Below are 19,949 nucleotides of genomic sequence, written 5' to 3'. Positions count from 1 at the left end.
TTTCTATTTTTGGTACAATTTGGATGACTGTAATTTTAATATTTGGTTTACTTTGGATTGGTTAAAATGGCATGATTATAAGGCCAAATAACTGGCTTGTGTTGAAAATTGACTAAATTGCTTATTTTACTTGTTGGGAGTATAAGGATGGACAAATGTGATTTAGTTTACTTGTTGGGAGTATAAGGATGGACAAATGTGATTTAGCCTAATGGCATGTGGGAGGTAAAAATTTATCTGAAATGTTATAGTGTGTGAGTTGAAGCCGATTATAAAATATTTTATATTGAAATTTATTGATATAAAAATGTGTTGGGTGGCTGTAACCCAACTATGGTTGAGTTAAATTATTTAAAAAAAAAAATTTTGGTGTGTTACAATAACATTTGAAAATCATTATTAAAGATAGTTTTAACCATGGTTATTCTAAATAACCATTACTAAAAGTCATTTTTAACAATAGTTTTCTATTAACTGTTGTTAAAATTTTATATTTTTAAAAAAAGTTGTTTGTTTTTTTAACTTCCAGAACTTAAAGCTTGTAAATTTTTTTCCCTTAAAATAAGACATCCTAAAATTTGAATAATGACAAAATTCTATCTAGTAGCAATTGAAAATATCTATTAAAATAATAATAATTCTAAAATCTAAACTATCAAAATTATGCAATAAATTTAATTCTTCCTATAAAATATAAATTTCACTTTGTCAAAAACTCAACAAAAAAGAAAAGAATTTCAATTTCTCCCCTTAACATAAACAACATATCAGAAAAAGAAAAAATAAAAAAAATTACAATGAACAAAAATAAAAATGCGAAGACAATAATTCAAATCCAACTATTATAATTTTCATAAATCAATAAAAAATAGAAAAATAACAATGAAACTTACTTGGAATCTACTGAAAAAGAAAATACAATCCAAAGAACCCACTTAAAGTAACACCCAACAATGAAAAAGGAGGAAGGAGCAACCATCCACTGAAAAAAATGCATCTAAAGAAAATCCACCTACAATGGGAGAAGAGAGAAGGAAGAAAGCAAATGGAGATCCAAAATTAAAAAACTCACTTGAACCCATACACAAGAGACGGTAACGATGGAATTGCTCTAAAGATGAAGATCGACGACAATGGAGCTTGATAGGCTTCGAACGGTGAAATGAGATGGCTAACAAATGTTGATGGATGGTGAACAGAGCTTCTTGGAGACAAAAATGGGCAAAAGTTAAAGCTTTAAAGGCTGGACGGGTTGAGCAAAAGAGAACTTGAGAAGAGAGAGAAAGAGGAAAAAAAAGAAATGGCTGTTTGAATGGAAGGTGAAGATGTGGAAGAATTAAATTTAAAGAGAAATAATGTCATTTTTTTGGAAAACCAATGTTTCTCCTTCCAACGTCGAATCTATGAAAACCAATGTTGAAAATTCTCAAATTATGTCCTTTTTCATTTTTTTTAAGCCTTTTAACTTTGGTTATTTGAATAACCAATGTGGAATATATTTTTAATGCCAGTTATTCATATAACTGATGTTAAAACTATTTGCTTTATTTATAAAACTGTCACCGCCTTTTTTTATAATAGATTTTTGCTTAACCGATGTTAAAAAGCAACATAAAAAGTGATTTTTTTAGTAGGATTATAAGACTGGAAAGATCAAAGTTTATGCTTTGCAATGCCAATTAGAAATATAAATCCTGATTGCCATAACCATTTTACTAAAGCACCTATAACTACAAGCAAACCAAGTTATTCCAAAGCCATTTGGCTGCAATTCATGACGGGCGTTTTACACACATAATGTCATATGTCAAATTTTCACAAAATCATATTACCCAATGATTTCAATAGGTAAAGATGAAAAAACAAAAACGGCCGAAGGAGATGGTGTGTTTAGAGAGAGGCGCCGAAAGTGATTTCTCAAAGCCCAAGCAGACATGGAAAACTTTTCACACAATCCGATTTACGCATCAAGATAAAAATATCCATTAGGACTAGTTGATATTGCTGGATATTTAACAATATCTTATGTATCTCTTAAGGAATTATGAAGTGATTAATAATAGTAATTACTATTTAAAACTATTTATTTCTCTTTATTTTTTGAAACCGTTTTTTTAATGTTATTAAAGTGTTGTTAAACAGTGTTTTAATTCCCCAATGTTCATAAGTCTTTTGTCTATAAAAGGTAATGCAGGCCTCATTCTTGGACATGCCATCTAGAGCTTTTGGGCAATCTTCTCTCCTCCCCTCCTCGTGTTTCTCTTGAGTTGTTTTGTGATTCTCTCTATTCTATAACCTTATTTTAAGCAAGAAGGATTTGTTTAATCCTAAAGAACTACCACATTTAATAGTGTATGATGAAATAACTTTTAAAGATAATATTCTTAATTATGAGTCGAATCATATTTTTTACTAGATTTTCTAATAGATAATATAAGTGAAATAGTGGTTGATAAAAATTATTTGAATCACGTCTTGTAATGTTTTCAATGTTTTTTTTATAGTACTAATCGAGTCTAATTGAGAAATAGGGTATGAAATTGTGATTACGATTGATTATTTGATGTATATGAGGATTAGAATCACTTAGTTTGGGAGAAATTGGATTGAAGAGATAAAAATGAGAGGGAAATTGTACTAGCCCTAGTGTCTTACCTATAGCGTCGCTTTGCCACGGATATCGCACTCCCAAGTCACCCGGATCGGAGTTCCGACATTGTGAAGTCGAAAAATTCATACAATTTGAACACTGAACATTCAAATATCCCAAAGTTCATCACCTAAAGGCTTATATAATGATTATCAGAAAGGCTCTAAATCGCTTCTTAAGCATAAAACATATTTCAAAGGGGAATTTAAAAGCCGCAAACAGACTTATTGTGAGGCGATCTGATGCATTGAAGTTGGGGAAAATGCCAAGATCTGGTTATGGAAATTCATATTGTAGGCAAGTCCATGGTGGCCGACTGGCCGTAGATAATTTTCTCAAAGCTGATAAGGCTGTGAGCTGAAGAGTGAAGAAGTGGAGCGTCATGAGAAGATGGACCCTTGGTGCTATGTGTGCATGTCGAATATTCCGAGTGATTGATTGAAGAAGGGCTGTCTTATAATTGATGGAATAAAGTTTTGGCATTTTATGATGGTATTTATTGTTATACTGATTTGGGGATTAGGAGAGGACTGGGAATATGAGAAGTTAACGTTATAGAAGGGGTTTAGAGGGAGAGGCATTCAATGCGCAGTGGATGCTTCCCCACTCGGGACAATGACCTGAGACCCAGCCATAACGTCCCATATTAAATTAGCATCCCAAGCTTTAAGGATTTTCACGTGCATGCATTCATCTCTCCTTTCCACTTCTTGATATTATAATATATCGTATATACATAGCACCTAGTGCTGGACTTGTCTTGGTTTTGGACTTTTGCTAGCTTAGCTTACATGAAAACATTGCTTGTGAGCTGTCTCCCCACCCTGCTTTTTCTTTGTTTCCTTGTAATTTTGTCTGCAGATCCACCAAATACGTGTTTCATTTTCAACTTTTATCTCTGCTCCAACTGTTGCTGCTGCTGCTGCTTCGGATTCACCATCTATTTTTGAATCTATCATTTCCCTATATGAATCGCCTTCATTCACTGATTGCTAAAAGGGCATGTTTTATCGTAAAATTTTTTTTTAAAAAAAAATATCTTGTCTGAAAATTTTTATAAATTCTCTATTATATACTCCCTCTGTTTCTATATATAAAAGAAAAAAATATATCACATAATTTAAAAAAGTTAATTAATTATAATAATTATATTTAAAAATAAAAAAATTGAATTAAAATACTCCATATTAATCAACATAAGTATGCATTAATTATTTTTCATTAATATAAATTATAAAGAGTAATTTAAAAAATATATAATGAATGCTTATTGAAATAGATGATTTTATTTATATAAAAAATAAGTAAAAAGTGATAGTTTCTTTTATAAATAGAAACAGAGGAGTATATAGTCTTTTTAATTTCTTTTTTCTTTTATTTTGAAACTTTAACAAAGTTATCCATTGAAACTTTTCCAGGCACGGTATATCTAAAGAGTAAGTTATTGATTGAGTGCACAGTAATATTGTATAATCCATAATGTCGATTAAATATAAAAGAATGAAATTTGATGTTGTTATTGTTGTCGAACGTATAAAGAATAATGTCGGCCACTCCTAGGATTCCATCAACAATCCATATCCATCGTTCCTATTTCAATTATTTATAAGAAGTCCAGTATCGCCAATGGAACGGAATTTACTATTCACTTGAAATATTTTGCCGCGCATTTTCTCCTTACTACATATCTGCAGACCCACAAATAAATAAATAAAAACACTTACCTGGACTTGCTGTTGGATGCATAAAAAGTAACGAGTTAGTAAACTCTTTTACGTGTCTGATCCATTTAACCCGTTTGTAGGATAAAATTTGTCGTCGTCATCATCGTGCTTAAACATCAAAAGAATGCTGGTTACCGATCCATTTCCATCATTCCTATTTCTATTGTTCAAAAGAAGTCCAATCCCCAGTGGTATACGATTTCCTTTTCACTTGGTAATATCTTATTTTCACATGAATATGCACATATGCGTTCCTTGATAATATATTAATAATTACTTATCTGCAGGCCCCCAAGTGGGGAAAAAAAACCAAAAACACCGGTGTTGACTTTGTCTTTGATGCAGGCAATTTTAGCGGTTAGTAAACCTTTCTTCCCATATCTGCTTACTCTAATTTTCATTATATGAACGTACAAACGGTTACAACTTACAACCTTAAGGGATACAAACGCTCTGCATTTTCTTTTACATAGAATGCTGCCAAGCTTAATTATGACATAGAGAGCAGCAAAAAACAAAAAAAAAAACAAAAAACAAAAGAAAGAAGTGGGATAATCCTATTCCTATTTCCTAAGCATGGCAAGCAGCGTCTTGTTCCTCTAATTCGATGCCCTCCTGAGCCAGCCTCTGGTCCTTGTACACGTACCACTTGGCACACACCAGGTACACAGCGAAATTCACACCACTAAGAATGGTCAGAAGCCAATAAAAGTTATAGAGCTTGCCCTGGTTAAGATTGTCGGCCACCCATGGCTTCCCTTGCCCCGTCACTTTGTGCACTATTGTCACCAACAATGAGCTCACGAAGAACCCCAACGACAGTGTGCTCAAGAACAGGCCCGTGCTCATCGTCTTCATCCCTTTCGGACATTCTCCTAGGAAAAACCCTAGCTGTCCTATGTATGTAAATGCCTCCCCTGCTCCAACAAAGAAAAACTGGGGGATTAACCAGAACACGCTCAGAGGGATCACCGCATGGGGATCGTCCGTCAAATGATGTGACTTTGCCACTCTCAAACGCTTTATTTCAGTCAGTGCTGCTACGGCCATGGCACAGGTTGCAAAAACCAGACCCACACCTATGCGTTGCAGAGGAGTCAATCCTTGTGGGTTTTTGAGCAGTTTTCTGCCGATGGGAACGATAATTCGGTCGTAGATGGGGACTGTGAGCAGAATGCTTCCGACGAAGAAGACAGTCAGGGAAGCCGGGGGGATTTGGAATGATTTTCCGATGTGGCGGTCCATGGTGGTCGCTTGGGACACAGAGAATGTGGTCATTTGGGCATACACAGTCCAAAATATGATGGTGGTGGCCCATATGGGTAACATCCTCAGGATCAGTTTCACTTCCTCAACATCTGTTAGGGTCGACAGATACCACTTCCTCTCCTCTATTGCGTCTACCATTTCCTGATCTATGATCGCAGCCTTGTCCAAGAACCTGCACGCCATCACTTAGTACTTGCACAACGATTCTATGCATGGATGGATACCAGGTTACCATTAACATTGATATCAGAGATTGTTTAACCGTGAAAGTTTCCCTGATTAGTAGCACCGTTGTGTTAAACTTTTGTGGATTAATAGCTTGAGTCATGTATAGTCATAGTATGAAGATGACAAATAGACACTCACATCACATCAATAAATCAATATATACCACAAATATAAAGCAAAAGATTTATAGCACGTCATATTTACTTTTAAAATTTTGTGCAATGCACAACAAGACGCGTGTATAACATAATTATAATGAGAAGAGATTGGTAAGAGGGATCAACTAAAATAGTGATGTAAGGTGAAAAGCATGAATGAATGAAATGATGAAAGGCATCTTTTGGTTGGATAGGCACATGACATGAGGGGGAGAATTGATAGAAAGCGTGTGTAAGGAGAAAAGAGCCAGACAAGCAATTGTTAAAGCTATTTTCTGTTAAGGATAGAAAATGACGTGAGGCAAAGATTTCACGTTATTCACAGGCAAAATAAAAGGATTGATTGAGAGTGAGAAATAGAGATAGATAGAGGCATAAAGCCAATACGTCCGTGACAGAGGTAGCTGTGTGGGTAAGAATTTGCCTTTGGAAGAGAGAATAGCAACAGCTCAACTCAACTCCACCATGAAAAAGACAAACAGCGCATGATCCACCCACTGGGTTAGGACACTGGCAGACACCCACACACTCTCCAACCATCCATGTTCTTTTTCCCTTTTTTTTGTTTTTTTTTTAATCCACTACCCGACCCAATCTTGTACCTTGGTTCTCACAAACTAATGTTCTCCTTTTTTTCCATATATTTTCCTTTGTCCTTATTATTCTGGATACATGGGGATCTGCTTTGGGTTTCCGCCTCCATAGTATATACAACTAGTACAAAGACCAATAAATCCAGTGGCCAGCAAGATATTTGACTGTGCATGCAAGGATATGTATGGTTATTAATTAATTATTAAACTAAGAGTGCTGTGAGGATAGTGCCTATGACTGTGATTGTGACGTAAGAAAATGAGATGGTGATAAGATATTTGATCAACAGAAGGCAAGGCCAAGAGAGCCAATACCGCGGCAAGCCACTGCACTGATTCACAAGTTCATAGCAACTGGCAAGAGGCTGTGAATGTGAAGTTCTGAACATGAACATGAACATGACAAGCAAAGACAACTTTCCAGGACCGACCTTGTGCAGACCAATAATGAAGGATCTCAGGCCACCAATGTAAAATTGCCTAACCCTTCCCTCCATCATTAAAATTAGAGGCCCCCTTCTCTATATAACCTTCTCTTCAGTGGGCCACTCTTTCGGACTCCCCTCTTCTTACTTACTATTCATGCCTCCCTCAATTATTCTCAAAGTTGCCTCCTCTCAAATTTTGAAAATCACAATTCACATAAAAAATAATAAATACATATTAACCTTAATTTTGTTAAATATTTTAAAATAAAAGAGTAATAGAAATAAAATCCATGCAGGTCCCCCTCGCTCCATTCTTCTCTGTTTCTATGCCAAAAGTATGTTTTATATTTCACATCTCAACAAATTGAATTCAAATTATAGTAATAGTTCTATATAAAATATATAGATAATACTTTTTTTTACCAACTAGATAATATAATTTTTATTCCCTAAACTTTCCTTTGATTATAGATTTAGTTCCTAGACTTTTGACTTCATACAATGAAGGACCAAAAGTTTTATTTTTTAAAAGACTTATCTTTTCTATGATTACTTTTTTCTCAATTTCTTTATCATTTCATTGTTACTTTACAATAATTGAGGTATCTTGCCATTCCAGAATTTTAAGGTATCCAAAAGCTCCAAATCATGGTTTATTGGTTTCTTTTAGCTGTGATCTTTTCAATCCCTCCCTCCCATCATACATTTAAGATCTAGTCAACTAATTCATGGATATTAAAAAAATTGGTTAAATAAAAAAAAATACCCCTGAAGAGAGAGCATTAAAAATGGGGACAAAGTGAAAACATTTGTAAAATTACAAAAAAAAAAAAAGGCAACTTGGAAAAATATTAAATAAAAAATAGAAGATTGAACTTTTATATTTGAGATCAAAATAAATATTTCAACTAGATTCTGTAACTATAATATCAAAATAAGTATTTCAACTAGATTCTATAACTAATGGCCAAAAAAAAAAACCTAGATTCTATGACTAGAACTGGAGTGACTAACTTTTTTTTTTTTTTTGGTTAAATAGAAATTAAGGATTCCTCAGCGGAAAAGCACTAAAACTTGCTTCCCTTTCCCACAACTAAACAGTAAAAACCTTTGTTTATTTTTTTAAAAAAGTAAAAGCCTTTTCTAAAATAAGGAGATATAAAGTAGGGCTATAAGTTTTTTACTTCCGTCAAAGTGGGACCAATAGATCACAAGATACATTATAAATTTTAAAAGACAAAAAATTAGGATTAATATATAATTTGAACTCTACACTATATGTCTAAGGATGATTTGAACCTTCAACTTTTCAAAAATATATTTTGAACCTTAAATAATTAAAATTGAAACAATCTCGCTCTCACCATTAAATTTCAACAAACGTTCGTCAAAATGAAGCCTAATGTGCAATTTTCACCAAAAAAGAGGAGACAGAGAAGGTGAAATTGGATAAAAATCACACATTAGACTTTAATTTTTAAAAAACTTACAAACGTTTGTTAAAATTTTAATGGTATAAATGAAATTGCTTCAATTTTAATTGTTTAAAGTTTAAAATATATCTTTTAAAAGTTTAGGATTTAAATCACCTCTAAATTTGCAGTTTGGGGTTCAAATTGCACATTAATCCAAAAAATTATTCAATCTATTCCAAAATATTATAAATTAATTTCAACTAATTTATAGAAAAAAAAAATTGCTACAATGTGTTGTCATAGAATTGTAGTAGTTTTCAAAATCAACCATATTAATTATATTAAACCACTGTCATATTAATTTCTACTTTCTCTCACTTATCACAGTTTAATACTTCAATGAATCTAAAACATAACTAATAAAAATCACTAAGTACACCTTTTAAAAGGTGCTCAATATATAAGACCTGAGGGTTCTTCTATCTTAAATATAGGAGTACAAGGAAAACATAATCATTAATTTAAAAAGGGCAAAAGAGTAAATTATCTCATGAATTTTAGATCTAGTAACATCATTTATTGTAGAAATTGCTCTATCAAATTTTGAAAAAAGTATAATATGGTCTCTACTGTTAACAAAAGTTAACTTTTACCTATTTTTGATCCTCCATCTAATTTTTTGGGTTCTTGCATGTAATTTTTATATCCTTTATTGTAATTTCCTTGTCATTTTCTATAATGGTTAAGATCCTTTTATGTTATTTTCTACTTAACTAATAATTAAAGTTAACATTGTTAACAATGGCAACTAGATTGCATTATTTTTAAAAATTTTAAAAGTTGACAAAATAATTTACACAATAAACAAATTCAAGATTTATAATGTTAGCTAACTCAAAGTTTAAAAAGTAATTTACTCATTTATGTATTTAAGAATAAAATGAGTGTTTTTAAGTCTATTTAAAAATCCTAAAAATTTGCAAACACAAGTGATAGTGAAAAAAAGCTGAGAGTGAGTGATATACTATTCCCTCTATACTAAACCATAAACAAAATTAAAAAACAAATAATGATATTTTATAAAATTATTTTTTCAAAATAAAATTACAAAATTTTAAAAATACTTCTACATTCTTAATCATTACGTGATAAAGCCATTTCAATTCTATTTACACTTAAAAAATAATATTAAAAATGTATTATAAACTTTATTTTTAAAAATTATATTGTATTTTGGGATAATAATATATCTTCAACTTTATTTATAATTTGGGAGGGTGAGAATATAAAACAAAGGGGTGCGATTTGAAAAGGATTCAAATTTGTTCCCCTTCACAAACAGCCACGTGGAGAGCAGTAAATAAAAGCATCACTCAAGGGGCAATAGGGCTCCATTTGATTTTAATCATTTGTGAAGAGAGAAGATGCAATCATTTAATCTTCTGACAGACTATAATGATAAAAGATGATGATCATAAATAATTTTTTTTGTAGAAAATGAAGAGCAAGAAATGGCACCTGAATTGCTTGCTGTGAGGCAAAGCCTGCTTCTTCTTACGGCTGGCTTCATCAATGATGTGATCCAAGTTGAAGAGCGACGACGAATCGGAGGGCAGCGGCAAGTGCCTTTTCCTCCAAGCAGCGACTAACACCACAGCAATCTGAGTCAGGGGGCTACCCACGAGTTTCTTGAAGCGGTACCGCTTCGTCCCCGACAAGAACACGACGAGGGCTATCACAATGGCGGTTGCACAAATACCATACCCCCATTCTCTGCCCACGTTGTCCTGGATGTACACCAGAATAGTCACAGCCGCCAGAGACCCTATGCTGATGAAGAAAAAGAACCAATTGAAGAACTTCGCCATCCGGGCTTTCTCTGTTTCGTCCGTTTCATCAAATTGATCGGACCCAAACCCAGAAACACTCGACTTCAGACCTCCCGTGCCGAGGGCGGTCACGTAGAGCGCTAAATACAGAACCATCAGCTGCACGTTGTTCGCCGGAACGCAAGGTGCGACCTTGCATTTGGGAGGGTGCAGGCTCGGAATTATTGTCGATATCGTCAGGATCGTAACCCCCTGGCATTTAAAGACAAATAAAAACTTCAACACTCTCGCTGCTCCGGATCGATGGCAGAACAGAGCTTAGATGCAAATGAACAATACATGAGTATGATTAGATTCAAGAGTGTCTTACAGTTGCTTGCACGGTTGCAAAGATGGCGATGGTGAGGTATCTGAAAGAAAGAATCGAAAAACGGAACAATTAAGACAAAAATGCCCAAACGCGGCGTATTGGCAAAAGGCGGTGGCAAAATAATAAAAAGTTTAAAAGAAGAGGGGGGGGGGGGAGAGAGTTGATGGGGGTAATGCGATGTACCTGCCGAGGAAAGTGTCGGCCACGAAACCACCGAGCAAGCAGAGCATGAAGGAGGTGCCCATGAAGTTGGTGACGATATTGGCGGAGATGGCATTACCCAAATGCATGGTGGCCGTCAAATAAGTGACCAAATTAACAGCGATGCCGAGCGTCGTGAGCCTCTCACAAGCTTCTCCACCTGAGAGAGAGAAGACAAAAAGATGTTGGCTGATTGGAAAATAGAAATAGAAGCGACCGAATAAGGGAAGGGGCCGGGAAGGGAGAGAGACCCAGAATCATGGCGGCGGCGGCCCATCCACCGGTGGTAGAGCGGAGAGCGGGACGGCCCTTATAGTCCCAGGCATCGGGGATGGGTTTGCCCTGCCGTGTCTGAGCAACCAATTGCATTTGGTGAGGAAATTAAGGAGCGCAACAGAGAAGTAAAGGAGGTGAGTTAGGGCGCTGACGCATTTCAAGTCGTGTGACCTCTTTATATAGAGCCTTAAGAGGCGACGCGATGGGCAAGGATAGGGTCGGTCCACTTACTTTCTCTCCTTTTTCCCTTCATTTTTCAATTACGATCATTTATTAAATTTATATTTAAAAAATTTATTTAATAAAATAAAATCAATGACCATAATATGAAAATGGAGAGAAAAGGAGAGGGGGTAAGTGGAAAGACTCCTGTAATGAGCCATGCTCATCTATGATTTACGGATTCGCTTTGCTCCTCTTAGGAGGAAGTTATGTTGCAAGTTTAAAATTTGAAACATCCAAATTAAGTTTAAATTTAAATAAAACTTAAATTTGATTTTTTATTTTTTTTTATTAAAATAAAAATTTAAAAAAAATTAATAAATTTAATCACCAATTTAGACGGTGTAGATTTAATGTTATTAGTATAAATTTAATATTTAAATTTTTTATAAATTAACTATCCAAACAATTATCCTTTGCACAGTACAGATTTAATATGAATGGTTCAAATTTAATATTAAAAATTTTTATAAATTAACTATCCAAATATCCTTTAAAATCTGGATAGTGTGGGTATCTTCTAACACACATTTTAAAAAAATTACAAGTTAAATATTTTACGTCTAAATTATAAGTCTGAATAGTCAATTTATAAAATTTATAAAAAAATTTAAATATTAAATTTGGAGCACTAATATTAAATATTAGACTATTTAGATTGGTGATAGGAACTATTAATTTTTTTATAATTTTATTTGAATAAAAATAAAAAAACATTAAATATGGACCATTCCTAAACATAATCTAAACGGTTCAGTTTTTGGACCTGCAATGGAGGCTCCTCTTAAAATGATTTGACCAGTTCAATCGTCGATTGCTTAACAGAATGGCTTGGTCCAACCATTTGGACCACTTGTGTGACATTATAAAAATTAACTTCTTAGCAAGTCGTGATTATTGAATTAATATTGCCACATGGTTATTAACACTATGGCAATGAGCACCATAAAGTGATTGTAATATGTATGATGATTATACAAATATGTAAAATGAAATAAGTGTGCTTATGTGACTATGTGATTGTATTTCATATGTAGTTGTGTTTTAAGGTCAATTCATATGTAATTGTATATGATAAATATATTTTGGTTATTGAGCGATTATACTTACATTTCTCTCTCAACATTTTACAGGCTTTGGCTCGAGTATGGATAGGAAAAAATGCACTGAAGGCTTAGAAATTTGATATTCCCATTGTAAAGCGGCCCAACTTAATTTATTTTGTATAATTATAAGACATTGCCAATTAGAGATACATTTTGCATATACTTGTGCTAAAGGGATATTCACGACTAATTTTTGCATTTTAGGCCTTGAAATGTTTGTAAGTAAAATTAATTATTTTTAATAGGTCCAAAATATTAGTGCAAATAAAAGAATGATTCATATTATTCATTATACATGAATATTGATTGAATGCACACGCTAGCCCTCCCTCATTTGTTTTTTATATTAAGAGGTTAAGAGGCGAATTTGAGATATATGTGTTATAGGTTTCATATGATATGTTGTACAAAAATTCTTAAGTCTAATGAGTCAGATTTCAAGTATGTTTCTATGCTTTTGGCACTAGGTTGAAAAATTGGACACCTAAGTTAAAATTTTTATTGTGACTGTGTAGTTTTGTGTAGTTAATTATGGTTGCTTGATTTTTTATTTCATGATCTAATTGCATTCCTATGCTATTGATTATTCCTCTTTTTCATGTTTTTCCCCCCCATTTTCCATGTCTCCACTCTATTTATATTTAAAAAATATCATCCGAACAATAGTCTAGTGCTATATCTAAACAATCATTTTTTTCACAAATTTATGTTTTATTTATATGTATATGTGTGGGTAAATATTATTTTTATTTAATTTTTATGTCACAGGTTCGACCGCCTATCTAACCGATTGAACCATAAAAACCATGATCAAAGATTGAGTAAATAATTATATTTTTATATATTTACAAATTTGTAATTTTGTTATAATGCACTTGAAACTTATTTTTTAAATTTTAACAAGGAAAAAATAGTTTATTTTTCAACTTTCTTAAAATTTCAAAAATAATTTACAAATTCATCATAGTAAAATTGCAAAAATGATATATAAACTTGCAAATCCTTGGAGTTATTGGACCTTCTATCACTAAAGAACTAAGAAACTTTGTTGGCACTTTGAACTTAGTTGAGACTTAATTTGAATTAATTGATTTTCTTAAAACCTAATTGTCATTCTCCCAACTTTTTATGAGTTTTATTAAAATTGTGCAAACATTTCCTATATTTTAAAGAGAGAATTACAGTTAGGTCCCATATAAGGAAATTAATTACTGTAAAGTTCATTCACAATTGAACTAAATTGCATTGACAATTTATGTGAAACTTTAATATAATTGTCCCTATTTTAAAACTATGCACAGGTATTTCTGACCCTACAAAGAAGGTATGTTTAGCAAGAAAATAACTCTAAGGAAGTACATATAATTTATTGTTTGTTTTTAGGAGAGAATTTTAAAAATTTTAGAGATAAAAAAATTTATGTGGGAAAAGAAAACTCAAGAGAAAAGTCTACCCAACTCTCACTTTCATGTAATTTTTGTAATATTTTATATTACTATAATTTTTAATATTTATAGATATTATAAAGATTAAATTTTTTAAAGAAATGTCGGTGTTTTTGCTAAATTCGGAGCACCACAAAAGCAAAAAGTCCTTGAAGCCTAAGCCAAAAGAAATGGAGTTCAGCCAAAGTGTACACAAATAAGTGAACCGACACATTCTAGGGAAAGCTAATCAAATCACACACACACTCCTTACATTACCCAAGAATCTTGGCACACCCCACACTCACCACATCACACAATAAAGCATCTTCAATTGTTGCCAAGCGCTAAATTCAAATAAGAGCATACCGTTGCCATTTGTTATAAATAGGCAATGAGCATGTGACTAGAATTCTCTCAACACTCTGCCAAATAAAACCTCACATCGTCTTTAACCTCACCTTATGTGACCTATCCTCTTTGTGTAAACTTTACTCTTAGGCTAATTTCCTAAACTTGTCTATTTCTCTGTCATTATGAAGCACCTCATTATATTTACTTCTTTAAGTAATTCTAATGATTTTTATGTAAGGTCTCCCTTACTATTATCCAATTAACTCTAATTTCAAGGTAATCAAGATATTATTCCAAAAAAATTACCAAGTGTGTAAGTTTTATAGAACAGGGATCATGAGTTTTCAAAATTAAAATGTTACCTTAAACCTTCACAATTCAAAAATATAATGATTAGATACATGTGGAAGCATGTGATCTTTCACAATTTAAAGTATTTGCATAATAAGTATAAGTAACAAAATAGTGTAGGGAAACAGATAATTTGCTGCTACTTATGTTACGTGCATCGTGGCATGTTGCCTCTATGCCATGCACTGTGGCTTAGGTGCTATGTGTCGCGACGCATTGCACAATTTTGACAAACATTGTTATTATCTTTTAATAGCAACTGGGGCGAACTTCCGACACGCCTTATTTCTCCATCTGACATTTGATTGAGGTGATTTAGGTGTCTACTAAAAAACTTTTTCCTAATTCTAGTTAATGGAACTAATTTCATAATCAAATTTTTTCTTAATCAATAATTAGACATCCATTTCACAATTTACTTTGTTCACAATTCATCCACATCTTAAGTGTCCTAATTTCATACCAAGTGTCAAAAGCCTTAAATACACTCCTAACCATGCTCAATAGAATAATACAAACTCGTGCAATACATCACATCACAAATTTAATACCTCAAACATATTTTCAATACTCAACCCCTTAATCGTAAAACAAGAAGGGAAGTCTCAATTACACAATTATCACAATCAATCCACAATAATCACATTTTTCTCACGTCCTTACTTGTACCAGTATTTTAGCCATACTATAGATTTCACAATCTACTCAGAAACATAGCCTAGGACTCAAAATACACAATTTAACATTTATCTACACATAATGCAAGTAAGCATAAAGACATGAACATCCCTAGTTGGCAATATCATTTGAATTATATATATAATAATAATCAAAATAAACGAGGCCTATAATTTTAGGATATTGTAACATTTTAATTTTTAAATAATAAAGAAATTGTGAAATTTAGGTTTTATTGAGGATAAAAAAATCATAATAATATAAATTTATATTATTTGAGGTTATTCAGAAATAATAATATGGTTAGGCATTTAATTATAAATTAAAAATTTAAGTTTAAAATTACATAAGAAATGTTTAGTTAAGATATAATTTTAAGATTTAGAATATATAAATAATTTTGTGTGTGTGTAAGTAACAAAAAAAAAGGTGAAAGGTTTTTTTCTAGGTCCCACATCGGTTGGATGTGGGAAGGAAAGCTGTCTCCTCATGTATAAAAGGGAGAGTACGCGCATTAGAGGCAAAGAAAGGTTGAAATGTAATTTGGAGAAAATTGTAACTAATGGCCCAAGAGTTTAAATAATTAAATTTAAACTTATAATCTTTTTTTAAATATAATCATGAGTCTCACAATCCTATTTTTATATTATTTTCCCCCATTTCTCTCCCTCTCACGTTGCTCCATCCAAGGGTGTTATTTTCTTGTTTCTTCATATATGCTCCAACTTTTCTGTTTAAATTAGCATTTAAAAAATTATTTAATTAAAAAATTAATTTCATAGTTATTTGCTAAATACTATTAGCTTTTTAATGATATAATTATTTTATAGAGTAGAGCAAATATTTTGATTAGAATTTTTTTATAGGATAGTTAATCTGACGATATGATGGATTAAAAATATAGGTTAAAGTTTTAGGAATATAATAAATATTATAAAATATTTCTTTGAGATTGAAACTCATGTTTAAAGTTTTTTGAGTTAGACTCTAGATCTATATGATTGATTTATGTTAAATTTGAAATGTAGGGATGAACCTTTGATTATTAAATATTTATTTAAGTATGAATAGGTATTTTTAAGGCTATAAAATGGTGATTTGAGGCTTTAGTATAATTCTAAAATTTTTAATTTATTTTTAGATGAATTTTTAGAATATAGATGGATGAAATTGTGATACTAGAAGTGATTTGAGGCTTAAATATAATTTATTAGGGTATGATAATTTTAGAAAAGAATTTGAAAAGTTAAATGAGGCATAAACCTTAAATTAGTATTAATATGAATCTTAGACCTAAGACTTTCTAACTCTTTAAATTAGAGTTATTTATTAATTTCAATGTAAAATTAATATATAGTATTATGGAATAATTATCTAGATTGCATTGATAAAGAGAGTGGTGAAAGAGGAGTTGTGAAGAAAAACTTATTGTTCAAGACACAAGGTAACCATTATTAATGTGTTGTGATGGGTGTGTATGTGATTGGTTATGTGTTGTTTTGTTTTCTAGAAAAATTATGAATTATGAATTATTGAAAATAAATACTGTTATATGCTTGTTTGAAATTATTGCCAAGTGAGTTAAAAAAAATTATTTTTATTTATCATGATAAGATATTGTTATTCAGTTATATTCTTGTTTGAATATTTAAATGATACATGACTCGTTAGGGTATTTTAATATATGATATTATTGAAAATTTCCATCTGGTTAATTGTTACCCGTGGTGAGCCCTCATTGGACCCAATAAGTGGTGTGTGGCTTGATCCAACTCACCTTTGGTAGGGTGATTTAGCATCCAGGCATGGCGAAAGGAGGATATAAGGTGTAATCATACAATTAAATACTTGTTTAGTTTGTTTGAAAATATTGTTTAGTTAAATGTTTTTGTGTGCCCACTTAACAATCGCATAGTTAGTTACATTCATATGCATCATTACATATTAATTTTTAGTTACTAGGACTTTTAAGTCTCATTTCCTGTGGTTAATATTTTTTTAGGAATGAGTTCAGCCGAGAAAGCACTAAAGGTGAAACTTTAGTGTATGAGACACCATCTTTTACGTTGCATCTTATTTTAGATCATACAATGTATCTAGTGCCAACTTAGGATATATCTTATTTTGTGAAGCATATAGACTGTAATCCTTTTTATTAATTACATTTATATGACCAAGAAAATCATGTCTGTCCCTCTTGATTCTTGACCTTATTTTGAATATCATGCCTTGAGGATCCTGTTTGTCCCTTATGGTTCTAATAGTTTTTTTGATTCACATAACAACATTTAAAAAATTTGTATTTAAAAATTGTTTGGGATTTTGCCACCTTAAGATAGGCTTTTACACCAAATGCTAATTTAAAAATTATTTTTTTTATATGAATTGTTTTACATTGTTTTTCATTAGGTAAAATTTTATTATAAATATATTTTCAATTATCGTGATAGAGCTTATTCATCATATTAAATTTTTTCTATTATGGTGGGCTATTTGTAAAATATTTTATTTATATGATAAACTCTTTTCTATCATAGTAGAGTTTTGAAAAGAAGTTTAGATATTTATTATCATGGTAGAAATTTTTCTACCATGATAAGAATTCAATGATGTAAAAATGATTTATTAAACTAATAATTAGTGAAAATCGATTTGAAAATTTTAGGATGTTACAGTTATGCAGACCCATTTTGTGTATTGTTGAACCAATATTCTCTAGGAAGTATTAGTACTTAGTTATTAAATAAGACTTGTGCTATATTATCTTGGATGTACGCTTGGTTCACATAACAACATCAAAAATTTATATTTAAGAATTGTTTGAAATTTTGCCACCTTGAGATAGGCTTTTGCACCAAATGCTGATTTAAAAATTATTTTTTATATAAATTGTTTTACATTGTTTTCCATTAGGTTAAATTTTATTATAAATGTATTTTCAATTATCATGTAGAGTTTATTCATTATGTTAAATTCTTTCTACTATGGTAAGCTATTTGTAAAATATTTTATTTATATGATAAACTCTTTTCTATCATAGTAGAGTTTTGAAAAGAAGTTTTATTATTTATTATCGTCGTAGAATTTTTTCTACCATGATAAGGGTTCAATAATGTAAAAATAATTTATTAAACTAATAATTTGCTAAAAATCGATTTGAAAATTTTAAGGTGTTACATATATAATCCTAAGATTTAGATTGTTTTCCTCAGTCTTAACCTAATGAGCTAGTTCTTGTAATATTGAATAAAAATAGGTGAGTACTGTTGCTCTCCACAAATGCACGGGTCGTAGCAAGTAATATAAAATGAATAAAATATCGTTCCCTTAAGAATTTGTTTAAAAACAATGATCAAGCAAAAGACTAAGTAAATTCGATCAAGTTGAGCTACACATAGTTAGGTGAAAATGATTTTACAAATGAAACTAACACTAGAAAATAAAAAAAAAAAGTGATTGATTCACAAACTTCAAGCATAAATTAGGACTTAGGATTATTTATTCCCCTTTCATTTCATAACACCAAAATTACCTCCTCTCATAAATGCTTTTAATAAAAATAAGTGCTAATCTATGGTTCTAAAAATACTTGAACAAGCTCTCTTAAGTCATGAACAAGTATTTAGTTAAATTCATTACCCAATCTCTTATTACAATTAATAAAACTCAATTTTAAACACCAACCTTAATGTGGCTATGTAAGGCTAGCAAGTATATCTCTATCTTACTAGCAAAACCATACATTAAATATGCAAATATCAAGTTCTTGCACTATTTTACCCAAGTTCTATACTCAACCTCGCCCTCTCAAGCATCAATTAAGTGAACCCAATATCTAAATGGTGGCCAATCACTTAAAAGCATTAAGGAAAGAGTAAAATAAACACACACACACACACATCATTAATCACAAAAAGAGAGGAGGAACATAGTGTCAATCCATACAAGGGTTCTAAATAATCTTAGAACAAAGGATTTAGCTGCTCATAATCATCCACAAGCTACAAATATACAAAATAAGTGGACCCATTTTAGATTACAAAACAAGAGAGGAAAGAGGAATAGAAAAAAAAATGAGTTCCAAATATCTTTAAAGCTTCAATCTCTTGATCCCAACTTTTTTAATGCCCAAACCCTAGCACAGCCAAGCTCTAAATGTGTCTCTAAGTTTGAAGAATGTGTTCTGGGTTAAGCTCTCAACATATATATGTCCTAACCAACCAATTTCTAATAAATGAAATGCAGTGTTTTTCTGACAGCTATAAAAGTCGCAAACAAAAGTCACGACTTTAGGACGACTTTGGCAGTTTTACGCTGTTATTACAGTTAACAAAAATCATTCATTTTGTGCTCAATTTCTAGAAATGCTTCTAATCAAAACTATAACCAAAATAATATGAAATTAGGCTAAAATATCAAATAAAAGCCAAGAATACAAATCCAAAATAAAATGCACATTTTTCTAATTTGGGCAATAGAAACATATACAATTGAGCCAAAATGAATTAGAATATAAGAAAAATGTGATGAAATAATATGAAATTTTAGAGATTAATAACAACTATTCAGTAACCAAGGTTTTTTAAACTTATACTAATGTATGTCAATCAATTTAAATGCAAGTGGCAAAGATATCATCTCAATTTATTTTAGCATGTTCAAGAACACTATTT

The 19,949-nt window shown here is 31.4% G+C and overlaps 1 protein-coding gene across 1 annotated transcript; it reads right to left on the bottom strand.

The window, feature by feature from the left end:
* Positions 1 to 4,723: 4,723 nt before the first annotated feature.
* On the bottom strand, positions 4,724 to 11,306 carry LOC129322282 (protein NRT1/ PTR FAMILY 6.3-like). The gene is made up of 5 exons (XM_054968514.1): positions 11,117 to 11,306; positions 10,848 to 11,025; positions 10,665 to 10,704; positions 9,984 to 10,546; positions 4,724 to 5,815 (listed from the first exon to the last, which is right to left on the bottom strand). The coding sequence occupies exons 1-5, from the start codon at positions 11,232 to 11,234 to the stop codon at positions 4,945 to 4,947; spliced, it is 1,770 nt and encodes a 589-aa protein (XP_054824489.1). The 5' UTR covers positions 11,235 to 11,306; the 3' UTR covers positions 4,724 to 4,944.
* Positions 11,307 to 19,949: the final 8,643 nt, after the last annotated feature.

Source organism: Prosopis cineraria, unplaced genomic scaffold (assembly GCF_029017545.1).
Source record: "Prosopis cineraria cultivar Desert tree isolate PC_DT_omini unplaced genomic scaffold, ASM2901754v1 PC10, whole genome shotgun sequence".
Classification (NCBI taxonomy): Eukaryota; Viridiplantae; Streptophyta; class Magnoliopsida; order Fabales; family Fabaceae; genus Prosopis; species Prosopis cineraria.
This window is presented reverse-complemented; position numbering and strand designations above follow the sequence as displayed.

Excerpts from the sequence above, each read along its gene's own strand:
- LOC129322282 (XM_054968514.1), bottom strand. The coding sequence starts at position 11,234 with ATGCAATTGGTTGCTCAGACACGGCAGGGCAAACCCATCCCCGATGCC. Across the intron at positions 10,705-10,847 it reads GCCGACACTTTCCTCGGCAG|ATACCTCACCATCGCCATCT; the intron begins GTACATCGCATT and ends TCTTTCTTTCAG. Across the intron at positions 5,816-9,983 it reads CCTCACAGCAAGCAATTCAG|GTTCTTGGACAAGGCTGCGA; the intron begins GTGCCATTTCTT and ends GATGGCGTGCAG.